The 12,500-nt window shown below is 46.1% G+C and overlaps 1 protein-coding gene across 3 annotated transcripts in view; it reads right to left on the bottom strand.

Annotated features, from left to right (window-relative positions):
- The window catches only part of SRGAP2 (SLIT-ROBO Rho GTPase activating protein 2), a 101,123-nt gene that overhangs the window by 7,239 nt on the left and 81,384 nt on the right, over positions 1 to 12,500 (bottom strand). For 2 of the 3 annotated variants that reach the window (XM_051639002.1, XM_051639003.1), the window contains exons 18-23: positions 11,919 to 12,024; positions 11,418 to 11,642; positions 8,272 to 8,351; positions 4,285 to 4,465; positions 3,702 to 3,848; positions 1,264 to 1,591 (exon numbers count right to left, since the gene is read on the bottom strand). In XM_051639002.1, the coding sequence (XP_051494962.1) occupies positions 1,264 to 1,591; positions 3,702 to 3,848; positions 4,285 to 4,465; positions 8,272 to 8,351; positions 11,418 to 11,642; positions 11,919 to 12,024 (1,067 nt within the window). Of the gene's footprint in view, positions 1 to 1,263; positions 1,592 to 1,914; positions 2,491 to 3,701; positions 3,849 to 4,284; positions 4,466 to 8,271; positions 8,352 to 11,417; positions 11,643 to 11,918; positions 12,025 to 12,500 lie in introns of those variants that run through there. The other variant, XM_051639004.1, reaches the window with a different exon arrangement.

The raw sequence follows: 12,500 nt of genomic DNA, 5'->3' as shown, positions 1-12,500 counted from the left end.
TAACAGCAAAATACAACTTTCCATCAGAGTATGTATCAGATTTTTATTTGGACCTTATTTATTACTTGATGTTGCTGTTTTGTCAATACAAAGGATGTTTAATTTTCATGTATCTTCCCTTAGCTCTTTAGAAACCCACAAGCTCCTGAACAAGGCAGAGAAGTCAGGTCTCCCAGGGCTGGCTTTGTAATCTGAGCCCCAAGCATTCCTTGGCTTTAGATAGCTCCATCCCAGACTGAGAACAGTTGGTCCAGGACACTGCATGTGCAGGCACATCTAACAGCTCGAGTGGGAGAAAGGGACAATCCTTCATGGAACAGGGAAATCTGTAACGTTCACATAATTCACCCCATCAGGAGCTGTCACTTGTTCAAATCTAAGTCTGGTTTTCAACTGGTTTCTGTTCTGTTTGTGAAACCACGGATGCAAAGGCACCACTTGTGTTTTGGGGAGCAGTGACCAGCTGCTGCGGCAGCGTTACAGTCGAGAGGCAAAGAATCTGCAATGGCCCAGTCTGTGTCAAAATCAGCAAAGGTGAAGCAAAGTCCTAAGAACACCTTTCCCTTTAGGCTGAGGTGAGGGTTTCTTCTTGTCTGGCCGTGTTTGCTCCATCCCAAAGCAGGGCTCCTTGTGAAGCCAAAGTGCAGCTGCAGGCACGTCGGGAGCCTGCTGTGTTTCAAGGCACTTGTCTAAATAAATAACTAATGAAAACGAGCAGTATTATGCTCCTAGTTGGTTCCTAATCACACACTGAACCCTGTAAGCACATAAAGATGCCACTGTCAGCACTGTACAACTCGGCAGCCTGCTTTTATTTTGACTGTACTACTCCACATGCTTCCAATGTCTAACCACAGGCAAGTCTGCACAACTGACAGGAGAATGTTAAATTGACACTAAAGACTTAATTTTCTCATGTCTTGAAGTTATGATTGTTTAATTTTTTGCTGACAGCTTTGGAATCTGTGTGACTTTCTGAAATGGACGTTTTTATTGTTGAAACTAAAATCTGAATAATGAACAGGGCCAAGTTCTTCAGGAGGAAGGACCCGACTGTTTATCTTCCCTCATGAAAGCAGCCTCAGTGACTTAACACAAAGCGAGGTTGAAAGCCTAGACTCAAGCTGTGGAGAGAGTTAATATTGCATTACAAGGAGGCAGAGGATAGGAGATTAAATCAGACTTTGCCTGAAAGCACTTCATTGTATCCAACACCCCCTGAGCTTCCAAAGGAGCCCTGCCAGGCAAAGCACTCCTCTTTACCTGCGCGATAACTTCAGGGTCCATGGGCCGGTGGTTGTTGAAGCTCTTGGACCTCCCTGCTGTCACAGCCTTGCGGATCTGCGGGCTGTCCATCCTGCTCTTCAGGGATGAGTGTCGGCTGATGGAATTGAGGCTGCCGTGGCCACTGATGGAGCATTTATCTGGAACCTCCTTGGGAAGACTTTGGCTCATAATGGGCTGAGATGAGGGTCTGGAACCGGCTATGGCTCCTGGGGAGGCTGGTTCTGCCATTGAGCTACCTAGTCCATGGCTCTCACTTTGTCGGAAGGCTCTTCTGATGCTGCCTGACTCTGGTTTCTTTCTTTGCCTTCAGTCACAAAAGCAAAACAAGTCAATACAAGCAGGTACACATAACGGGCTGTCATTTGAAGATATCCCCCCAAAACAACACAGAGGACAATGGGAAGAGACATGAAGAACCCAGATTACAAATACACCCAGGATTTTAGGAGTCATTGTGAAACAGTAAAAGTATAAATTATTCCAGTTGAACATTTCTAACAAGACTGAGTTTCTGGAAGCTGTGCACATTCATAGCAAAAACAGAAAACTTGGATGGAACGTAATTAACTTGGTCAAGAAGAATTTATATTTGAACAAAAAAAAAAAACCCTCTGTGCCATCAACAGGTTTTGATGATGTGTTTTTATTACAGTCGAAGAGCAGAGCTACAATTTTTGACTGGAGGACACAGTATAAGTCTACTAAGCTCCTGGCCCAAGGCATCAAGTTGTTATTCTCACGAGACTGGCAAACAAAGAACCCCATGGTTTGGGGTTAATGATCATTTCCAGTATTTGCTGGTGGTAACAGATGTTTCTTTTTCATCGCTGTAGCAGGACCATGAGGTATTATCTATGTAGGGCTACAGATACACCAAAAGATGATGTCAATGGATGAGCTGGTTCAAACAATTTAGTTTCTACCCCAGCACCATGTGGTCTGACAGCACGATTCCACTCAAATTGTATGAAGGCCAATGCAGCAGAATACTTTATGCCATAGGTCTGAAGCTTGGCATCCATTATACAGGGAAGGATCCATTTATATATAGCACCAGCCCCATGAATAACTGCAAGAAAGTGTTAACTCCAGTAGGATTTTGGCATCCAAATAATAATTCAGTGGGTGGCACAACTGTCATTGCGAAACCATCTGATTTAATTTTGCTCAAGTCTGTTCACACATAGGTCAGAAGATTCATTCCTAAAGAAAAAACAACAAAATGAGTCTTATGCTACTATTGCTAAATATCAGTTTCCCTACTAAAGGAGGGGAAAAAAAACCTGGAGTGGACATTCCCCAGGCCTCTTAAAACCCTACATACAACACTACCCAAAGCAGCAGATGGTGAAGCTCCAACAGAGCTCTGTTCGTTACACAAATCTTCCCATAACTGGCAGGGTGGAACACTTCATTGGCTCATACAATAAATATCCTAACAGAGAGCCCAGAACCCAAGCTGACGCAGATTAACAAAGCTTCACTGCTATCAACTGAGCTCTGCTGACTCCCAAAACCAAAGGACCAGGCTCTGTGTAGGACATTAGCAGGTCCAAACCTTTAAAAAGAATGCACCTCTGTTCATGCCTTTACAGACTACACTCTGTGAAATTAACTGAAGGTTAAAAATATCCACTCCCATTAAACTGCAATTACCATATTAATACCTTCACTGCACAACAGGGAGATGTGGGGGTTTTTAATACTAAGGAAATAATCAGGAAGATAAAGGGGATAAGTTCTAGAATAATTAACAGATCAAGAAATTTAGTCTGTTACTAGCTTAATTTCCCATTTTTTTTAAATTATATTGAGTGTTGGTTAAAGTAACAATTTCTGGTTGAGGAAAAAGTTAGAGCAACAGGGGGGTGTGCTGTTGTGCTGCAAGCATATGGTTAGTAACCTATGGTGAGCAGTGCTGGAGAGATGAAGGAATGTTACGGGCAATGCCAGATGGTGGGACTTCAGGTATGTCATTTAGCAGAGAACGTGCCACTATTTTCTGCAGAAATTGTCCCCCACCCCATAAAACAAAACACATTAAATGTAAACGAGACACAACAAATCATAGAACGTAACAAGGAATGGGAACACAGAATTACACAAACTCACTCTGCTACTTCCCTCCCTTTTTCTGTGTGCTCAGCTTACAAAATAGGACTTATTTGGGAAAATGGGAACAGATGGCACCTCAGGGATAGGGAAGAGAAGCCAGTGGGATTTTAAATGAGCATTGGCCACGCTGGTGACAGAGACAGAGAGGACAGCAAAGTGCCAGCAAGTTAGAAGAGAGGGAAGCAGAGAATAAAAGTGGCAGCACTCGTTGGTTCATCTTTTTCAGGGAAGGAAATATTTTACTGGAGACATCACCAAGATCTTGACAGTGAAGTAAAACAATGCAAGGCTGTTCTTACTTGTTGATGTTTGCAAGGTAAATATCTGCGACGTGACCCCCACTTGGGCAACTGGCACCAGCTCTAGCAGTCACTTTTTCTTCCGGTGGCTCAGAATTTATTTCTATTTCAGACTTTGGACTGGATCTCTCAGAGGCACCATCCTCACTAGGAAGGAGGAGGGAAGGAAATCACAACCAAAACAGGACCAGCAGCACTGAATTGCAAACACAGCGCTGATTTCCCAGCGCAGCACTGTGTATGTAACATACGTACAGGACAAGAGCACTGTGCTAGCATCTTTCTTTTAAGAATCATAACTTTCAAATGAGAGAGCCTGATTTCTGTGAGCAACCTGGAGAACCCAGCTCTGCATCATTTAACAGCCTGGCAGCCTCAGAACAATTTTTACGTGGTGCTTCCATATATGTGGACACCCGTGCCTCTGTGGAGCTCTCCTTGTTTCAAGGGCTCCCTTCCTGCAGGGAAGGTCGAAGGATAAACTCTCCCCACCTGGTGTCAACATCTGGACACAAACACACTCCATTCCACACCAGAGTTTTAAGCAAACCCATCTTGCAGGTGGGTTTAAAGTGTAACATACGTGTCTTGGACGACGATATACTGATGAGGAATGAGGCCGTCGATGCCGTTGTGACGTCCCTCCCACCAGTCATCTGAGGCCCTCTGGTAGAGCAGGAGAGAAGCTCCTTTCTTAAAGGACAGCTCTCGAGCAGTCCTGCCAATGTAGTCAAACTTGGCTATTGCTTCTATGGGCTCACACTCTAGGAGATAGAAGGGAATAAACAAAATTTCACTAAGCACTCGGGCTCAGGTCAGTATTAAATGGTTTAAACCTACCAAAATGCAGCTTATGTGGAGAGCATGGGAGAGGATAAAGTGTTGCTTCTTAAGGCAGCAGAGGGTTGAGGCAGTAAGATTCAGAGGGGAACCCCTATGAGAGGAGGATGCTGCAATTTCAGCATTTACCTAATCTCTACGTGGGGGACACGTTCACATTTTCTAAGTCTTAAGCCCCCAGAGTGCAATTCAAGCATACAAAGATGGAAGTGGCAATGGCACAACTAGTATCTCATTAAAATAAAATAAAAATTCAAAGCTGAGTAGCAATCAGGTATGTCCCAGACAAAATCTGCCTAAGGTACATTTTCTTAAAGGCAGCTACACTGAACCTCCCGGGCAGACAAGCAGGAACTGTTATTAGCATTGAGGGAGGGCAACATCCTCTGAACCCAAGCTGCTCCAGAAATAAAGCATCTATTCAGAAGGAAACTTCTGCTGCCTGTGAGGTTCACCTGACCCAGGAGACTGGATTCTGGCACCGTGGGAGGCCATGCTATTCATCCAGTTGTCACAGAAGAGAGGGAAAACACTCAGTGCCTCCTCTGCTGTGGTTTGTGCAGCCATCAGGAGAGCTGGGGCTGCCCTGGGCTCTGGGGCTGCCCCGTGCATGCCCAGCAAAGCCACAGGCTCCAAATCCCACTGCTCCAACTTGAAACACTCACAGAAGAGCTCCAGCCACACTGTTCCTGTATCCAGCTGCTAATCTGGGTCCCTGGAGGACTCTGGTATTATACAGAGGGACAATATGGGCATTTAGACATTCAAGAAAATCCATATGAAATTCACATGGATTATTTTCAAGACTTAAAAAAATCTGCCATTGGTTGAGTCTAAATATATATTAAGCCAGCTCCCAATTCTAGGCAGACATCAGGGGAATGAAGATGAGCTCAGCCACAGGGCCCCAGTGGGCTTCAGCCTCTAATTACTTTAAAGGAGCTTTGACACAGCCCAGCAGTCCATGGAAATGGGAGTTTTTTCCTGGGGAAAAACATTTGCAGTTTCTCTTCCAGGACAAGAAAGGATACAGCATTTTGTCCTGAGATCTCCTCTGCATCAGGAAGGTTCTGCACTGCAGGATCCAGGACACTGATGGAAGCCTCAACAATTAATTTTTTCCATTACTAAACCAGAGAGCTCAGAATTTTGTCAAATCCCAGAGTTCAAGTCAGCCTGTGATCAGCCTCACACGAATCCCCTTATCAACCCTCAGCACCCAGGGGGATATTTGCCAGGCTGAGGAAAGCCTGGCCCAGGTTTGCAGCTTGCCACAGCCACCTGGCTCCAGCCTCCCCAGAGCACACGGTTACCTGGGCTTGGCTCCTTCTTTCCTCTTGCTTGTTTTGCCTCTGGGGCCAGCTAAACACTAAAAAAACCCAATCATGCTGTTTTTTGGTGTCCCCCTCCATTTATGAAGGGGATGGGAGTGTGGTTTTGTAAATTCCATCTGTTTCATTAAGAAGTGTTTATTGTTCCAGATGAGAGCAGCACTCAGGTTTCTTATGTTTCCAATTTGCTTTTTAGGACTCTGGCTTTCGTCCAGAGAAGTGATTTTTAGACTCTAATTTCCAGTAGCTTTTTCCTACTACACTTATGCTGTGCAAGTACAGAGCAATAAGGCTAAGCTAAACAACCATCCCTACCAGTCTGACAGCCCAGGCAGGAAAGCAGCAGTTTAAAGTCTTTCCACTCGTACACATAATTTCATGGATGTATGACCTGCTTGTCCTTCAGCATCTCTGACCTCTCGTGCCTCTTCCAAGCCAGTGTCCACTCACTCATACAGCAAGGCTGATGGTCACCAGCACAGATGCTCTGCAAAACACAGCCTTTCCTGCCCCTCAAAAACCAATTCCTTCCTTCAGTGGCTGGATAATGGCTTTATTTGAGAGCACTAGTGCCAGCCTCAGGGAAGAGCTAAAGGAGCAAGTGCTTGGTCACATCTAAAGACTGAAGGACAAAACCCTAAGAACATCGGGCTCAGAGTCCTAGGGCTGGACCCTGCACTTGTGAGCAGTGTGTCCAAGGTGTGACACTGCACAGAGTAATTAAAAGGGTGTGAGAGTCATCAATTAACCAAACCTTGCTGCTCTCTCAAAGAGACAGAGGCCCAGCTCCCTCCTCCACTCTGGTGCCAAACACTCCCTCCCAAATGTTTCCTATGGAATATTCCATGTAGGTTGCAGAACTCCATCCAAAACACCTCCAAATTTTACCTTGCTCAGGGGCCCCACGTAATCTAGCTCCAGAGGCTGTAAAACACTGTCCTCTAATCTCTTGCTGCTCATTTTCCCATCACTGTGCCCTTGCAGCTACAGGAGCAACCTAGAAATCCCATATAGGAAGAACACAAGTAGAGCCCATGGTGTTCCAGCTTCAGTCCCAGCCTTTACAGATGTGGGAAGAATCAGCCTTTCCTTCGTTTCAGCAATGAAACTGCTCCTTCTTTAGGTACAAGCTCAGGAAGGACATGTTTTCATGCACTCCTAAAAAGCCAACACTGCTCAGAAAGGATGCTGTCCTCAAGACAGAGAACCCAGGGATCACACCCACAGGCTTTGTGTTTCCTCCCAACAACCCTGGTGAGGTTCCCTGGGTGCTGGAACTTGCCAAGGGAGAACTGGCTTTCCAGGGTTTCTAGCAATGCTCAACATTGTTTCCTTTGTTATCACTTTGTGAACACCATGAAGGCAGCAGGAGCACAGCAACGCCACGGGAAAGGTTTGTCAGGGAACTGCTGGAGGAAAGGGAGCAAAAGGCAGCACAGGAGCACATGGCAGGGCTATGGAGCAAATTCCTAAAGACCAGCTCAAAAAGGATGCCATTTAATTTTAAGGGAATGCTGTCTTCTTCCCACCTGTACAACTGAGCCATTACAAGTAAAACCATCACACAATTTACTTAGACAATTGCAAGGTGCCAAAACCCAAGAAAAAATCCCACATATTCTGTCCTGTTTTGGACAGTCTGCTTTACATGCTGGTCAGTATTTTGGGGGTCACTGTTTCACATCAGCTATGTACTATTTTATCTTCTCTTCTGCTCTGGATGAGGCTCACATGCAGCTGCTCCCCACTGCAGGCAGAGCAAGTATCAACAACAGACTCTCCAAGACTGCAGTGACACCTTTTCCTTAGGAAATATTGTGAAGTTCTCTCTGATCAGACAAAAAGAGTGACAGAGTTTGCCAAAGACGACCCAAAAAAATGAGAGAGAGGTCACCAGGACTTTCTAGCCTAAAGCCAGAGCTCCTAGTGGAAGACAAACAGTTTTTGACTTTATTTTGGTCGCTTCCTGAAAGCAGAAGCCCTGGGGCTTAAGGCACTCACAGCTCTCCTGCCAGAGCTCCTGAAATGGGAAGTGTCTGGAACATGCAGAGGGGAGCAGGAGCACATGCTGGAACACACCCAGCCTTCGGATCTGTGCTTTCCCCATGACTTCCAACTCTAAGATCCTTCTAGGGTGCAGATGAGCTCAAGCAAGTCAAGCACAGGCCTGCTGCTAAGATAAGACACCCTTGAAAAAGTAATACTTCAAAAATAGCCACGCAACTTCTAAAGATTTTACTTTTTGGCATCAAATGCTGTGTGTGGTGTTTCAAGTGACTATTCTGATTTAAACTTCACTTTGGATCTAACTTAGAACTTAAATTGCAAGGCACTATCTCCTCTGTCTCCCTCACAGCAGGTTGTACCAGTTAGCCAAGGAGTTAACAGACTCTGCATACCATCATCACTGGTGTGGTGTTCAGCTGTAACATCCTGCACAGAGTCTTCTGTTGAGGCTCTCTCTCCGTGAGGACTTTCACTACAACAGAAGGAAACAAAGAAGATACTTTAGACTGGTACAAATTGAGTTTGCTCATTTACAAAAATCAAAGATAACTAGGAACATCCATAATGGAAGTCCATGTCTAGGTTCCACTGTGACAGCCACCTGGATGCGTTTGCACATACTGAAGTTAGCATGTCTAAAGCCAAGCCAAGCTCTTATTTCTTCAAATAAACCAAACGTCTTTTGCAGACTATCAGGAAAGTCCAACTTCAGATCTTATAACCTGGACCTCTGGAGACATTCAGAAGTCATAGAGCATGTTGGGTCTAGCTCCTCTCTGCCATGCCAGAATTATTCCCTCAGCTGTATTCTCCATTGCTCTAATTAGCTCATTAGATGACTGATGAGATACCTGCCACTTCCTGGGGGAAATTACTTCTCAATTCATAATGCTGTTTCCAGGTCTGAGTTTGTCATCTCCCTCCTTCCCTTTTGTCACAATCTTAAATTGTCCCATTCATTTCACTGAACGACTCCCAGGGCCAGATCAATTGCCTGCAATCTTTATTTACAGAGCACCTCAGCCACCAGCAGAGCTCATTTATGTTTTGCATGACGAAAAGCTCTGAAAGGATCAATAGACAACAAGTGGCAACCAGAGGTTATGTTTTTGTAAGAAGCTACAGGAGCAGTTCCCTCAGGACAGAAAGGAAACTGGAGGAGGATCCCTTGCCTCTCCCAAGCAGCTCTGCAGACCTGCTGCCAGCTGGCACCACTGCCTGCCCTGCCTGCCCCTGCTAGAAGAACTCAAGTGCTCACTCCTCATCTCACCAGATGTTGCTGCTAAAGTGATAAAGACAAAAATAAAAAAACAAAAGTAATAACTTCAGCCCTTGTTTTGGCCTTGCAATGGTTACAGGAAGTGATCATGGCTGCTGCCCCTGTGATCTACCTCCTCCAGGCCTTTCAAGAGGAGAAAAAAAGGGGTAAAATGTTTGGGTAATCCTGGCATCTCAGTGTGCCTAATCCACATGACACAAAGCTGTCCCACCACCTTCTGAGTCAGTACCCTGGGAATCAACCTTTCCCGTCCTTTGCAAAGCCTTTATGCTACTTAATAAAGTTTACAGAAGAACTCAAAGCCAAATGGTGGTTCCCCGAGAGGCGCACAGCACTGAGGGCTCAAGTTTCACACAGACTGGGAAGTAACGTCGCGTTCAGCCAACACCAGGGATCCAAATAAAGCACAAAGACCTCTTCCTGCCCGTGCCTCCAACAGCACTGCCCACCAAAAAAACCTGTCTGTTGTGTGGGCCCTGGGATGCTGCAACCCTGAGGGCTCCAAAAGTGCCACCAACCTATATTGCCAGGGGAATGCAGAACAAGTTGAGCACCTATAACGTGTCCTCGTCCCTGCGACTCCAGCAGTCTCCCTTGCAGGACTCCTGGACTCTCCCACACTGCCCTCATCTACTCTCAGATGGCCAGACAGATGCAGTGCAGTCCCAGGTTTGACTCCCAGGCAGCATTCCAAAGCTGCCTGCAGCACAGCTCCCAGTTTGTCATCAGCTCTGAGCCTGGCCCTGCCCTCCTCTGCCCGAGGCAGCTGGTCCAGCCTCTGCTCCAAGCACCGGCTGCGGGTTCCCTGGCACTGAGGGACTCAGCCCAGCAGTGGCACCAGGCAATGACAAAGGTAGGGCTCTGTTCCCTGAGGAACCAGCTGAACAACACACTCACTCTGCTGCTACCACTGTTTTGAACCCTATGGGCAATAAGTAACAACCATCTAAATACCAGGGCTATGAGAGGGCTTGAATGGGAACCAGATGCTCTGACGTTCTGAAACAGTCTCCCTTCCTTGCTTCTACCCTCCTCTGCTTATCAGGCTCTCAGGGCAGAGGGGATGGGAAGGGCAGTGAAGAAAGACCAAACGCCTTCAGAAAACTGATAGTACCTTCCAGGACATTCTGCCTCCTACACACTGAAGTGTCACCCACACTGAGTGTCCTGAACATGGCACATTTTCATTCCCTTCACTTTACGGGACAAAACCTCTTGTCTAAGTTAATGTGTTTTTCAAAGGTCATAAGGATTCTTAATTTTGTTTCCTCTACAATTCCTTCACATACAACATCAGCTAAACCCATCAGAACGAAGGGTAAAACTAACAGAATTTCCAAAAGAGGCCCTGGCAAGTCTTGGGTGTGCAGCAGTGAGTGTGGAGGAGCCTCTCTGCACCACATGGATGGGGACTGAGCTGACAGTTAAAGCTGCTCTGAAACAAGGCAGGGAAACAAGGGTAGCTCTGTCACCAGAGTGACTTCATTTGTAAAATGTATTTATTTTAGTATATGAAAATAATCATTTGCATTCCTGGGACACTGGAGGAGAGAAGGATGGGGGGGGAGAAGCGGGACACAATTTCACATTCCTCATTTTCAGAGGGAGAGATCAGCTTGGCCAGTAGGAAAGAAAACACCTCCTTTCCTTCCCCCACTCCCCAACCTTCCACCCCAGATGACAGGAGCCGCTCTGGCTGAATTGTTTCCAGATGTGGCTTTTCAGACTGAACACACGGCCAGGCCTCTGGAGCTTTAAGCTGGATGGAAACAGTGATTTTGCATTCCTCCCTCCTCCCTCCCCCACTATCAGTGCTGCCCTGAAAATTAAACCATGCCACAGGCTTTCTAGGTTCAGCTGCCAGTGACCCCTGAGTCTGCAGCAAAGGCACTCAAAAGACAAGCAGGAAGCGAAAAAAGGCCAAAGCAAGAGAAAATAGAAAGGCTGAAGAAAGAGATTGGTTTTGGCAGCTACTACTATACCAGAACATCCAAGAAATTCCCTACACAACCTTGCCCTTCAATATATGTGAGCCAGGTTTTGACAACGGAATAGCTACTTTCTACCAGCTAATTTCTTTTAAGCTGATGACCTTCCAGAGATCCCAGAGCCATCCTCTCTTTCATAAAACAGAACTCTGAAAGTCTGGGCCAGATGCTTGAATCCAGAATTAGACAATACAGAGCCCATGGCTGTAGCATGCTAAGCTGTAAATAAATATCCACCCCTTCATTTTCTCCTCAGTGGTATCTATCATACCAGTAATCCTCAGTGCTTCCACCTCTGCTATAGACTGGACCCTCCAGCTCCCTTGGTCCTGGGAAGATGTTCTCATGTTGGATGATGATGGTTTTAATCAATTCGTTGACATGAGCTTGGCAAGAGACCTGATCATGACCTTCAGGCACAGACATCAGTGTTGGCCCAAAGCAGATGGCCAAGTTGTAGGGATCCATCATGTTCTCTTCACTGAACTGAGATAAACTGCAAAAGACAGAGGTGGGGAGGAGGCTTAAGAGCAGAAAACAATATAATCATCATCACCTGCTGGAGAATATTATTCACTTTCATTTCTGGAACCCCTTTGAGATTGTGTTTGTATCATCAGGATGGATTTCAGCAGGGCTGAGAAGCCTGGGAAGGCAGGTACACAGCAGACTGCCATGGAATCACACCCAGCAGTGGAAAGGCTGGTTCTACCATTTACCATGTTTACACCAGGTCCTACAGCAGGGCCATGGTGCTCTCAGGGATACTCACTGATTGAGGAATGCAAAGAGGTATCTCATGACAATCAGAGTGGTCTTGGGCAGGTTCAGAAGCACCTTCCGGATGTGGAGAGCTCTCTCTTGTAAATTATCCATTGCTGAAAGGAAGCAAGAGCACCACAGAATCATCCTACCACCAGACCCACAACTTGCCACCAAGCCCAAATGCAACCAGGATACTACGGATGGTTCCTGGGCCAAGTATGAAGAAGGGAATCCAGCAGAGCAGCAGGAGGAAGGAAGAAGGGTCTGCCCATTTCCCAGCTCCTCCAGCACCGCCTAGGAATGCAAAGGCTGCAGAACCTGCTGGTGAAGCCTCTGATAATGAAGGTCCCTGAACACATGAAACTTCACTGCAAGTTCCTTCCCAGCGTGGGAGCACTGGATGTCATCTGTTCCAATAGTTCTGGCACAATAGCTCATTCAAGTTAGCTTAGAAAGGTGGGTGTTTAAAAAAGAAATTGTATAACACTCAAAGGAAAATTAACATAGTTAAAGGGTGAGGCAAAAAGCTCTGTGTGCAGCAGCCTACTGAGAAATAAGTGGGCAGCATAAATCATCTCAGAAGGGAGAA

The sequence above is a fragment of the Apus apus genome, chromosome 23 (assembly GCF_020740795.1).
Source record: "Apus apus isolate bApuApu2 chromosome 23, bApuApu2.pri.cur, whole genome shotgun sequence".
NCBI lineage: Eukaryota > Metazoa > Chordata > Aves > Apodiformes > Apodidae > Apus > Apus apus.
Note: the sequence above shows the minus strand (reverse complement) of the source record. Positions and strands in the feature narration are given on the sequence as shown.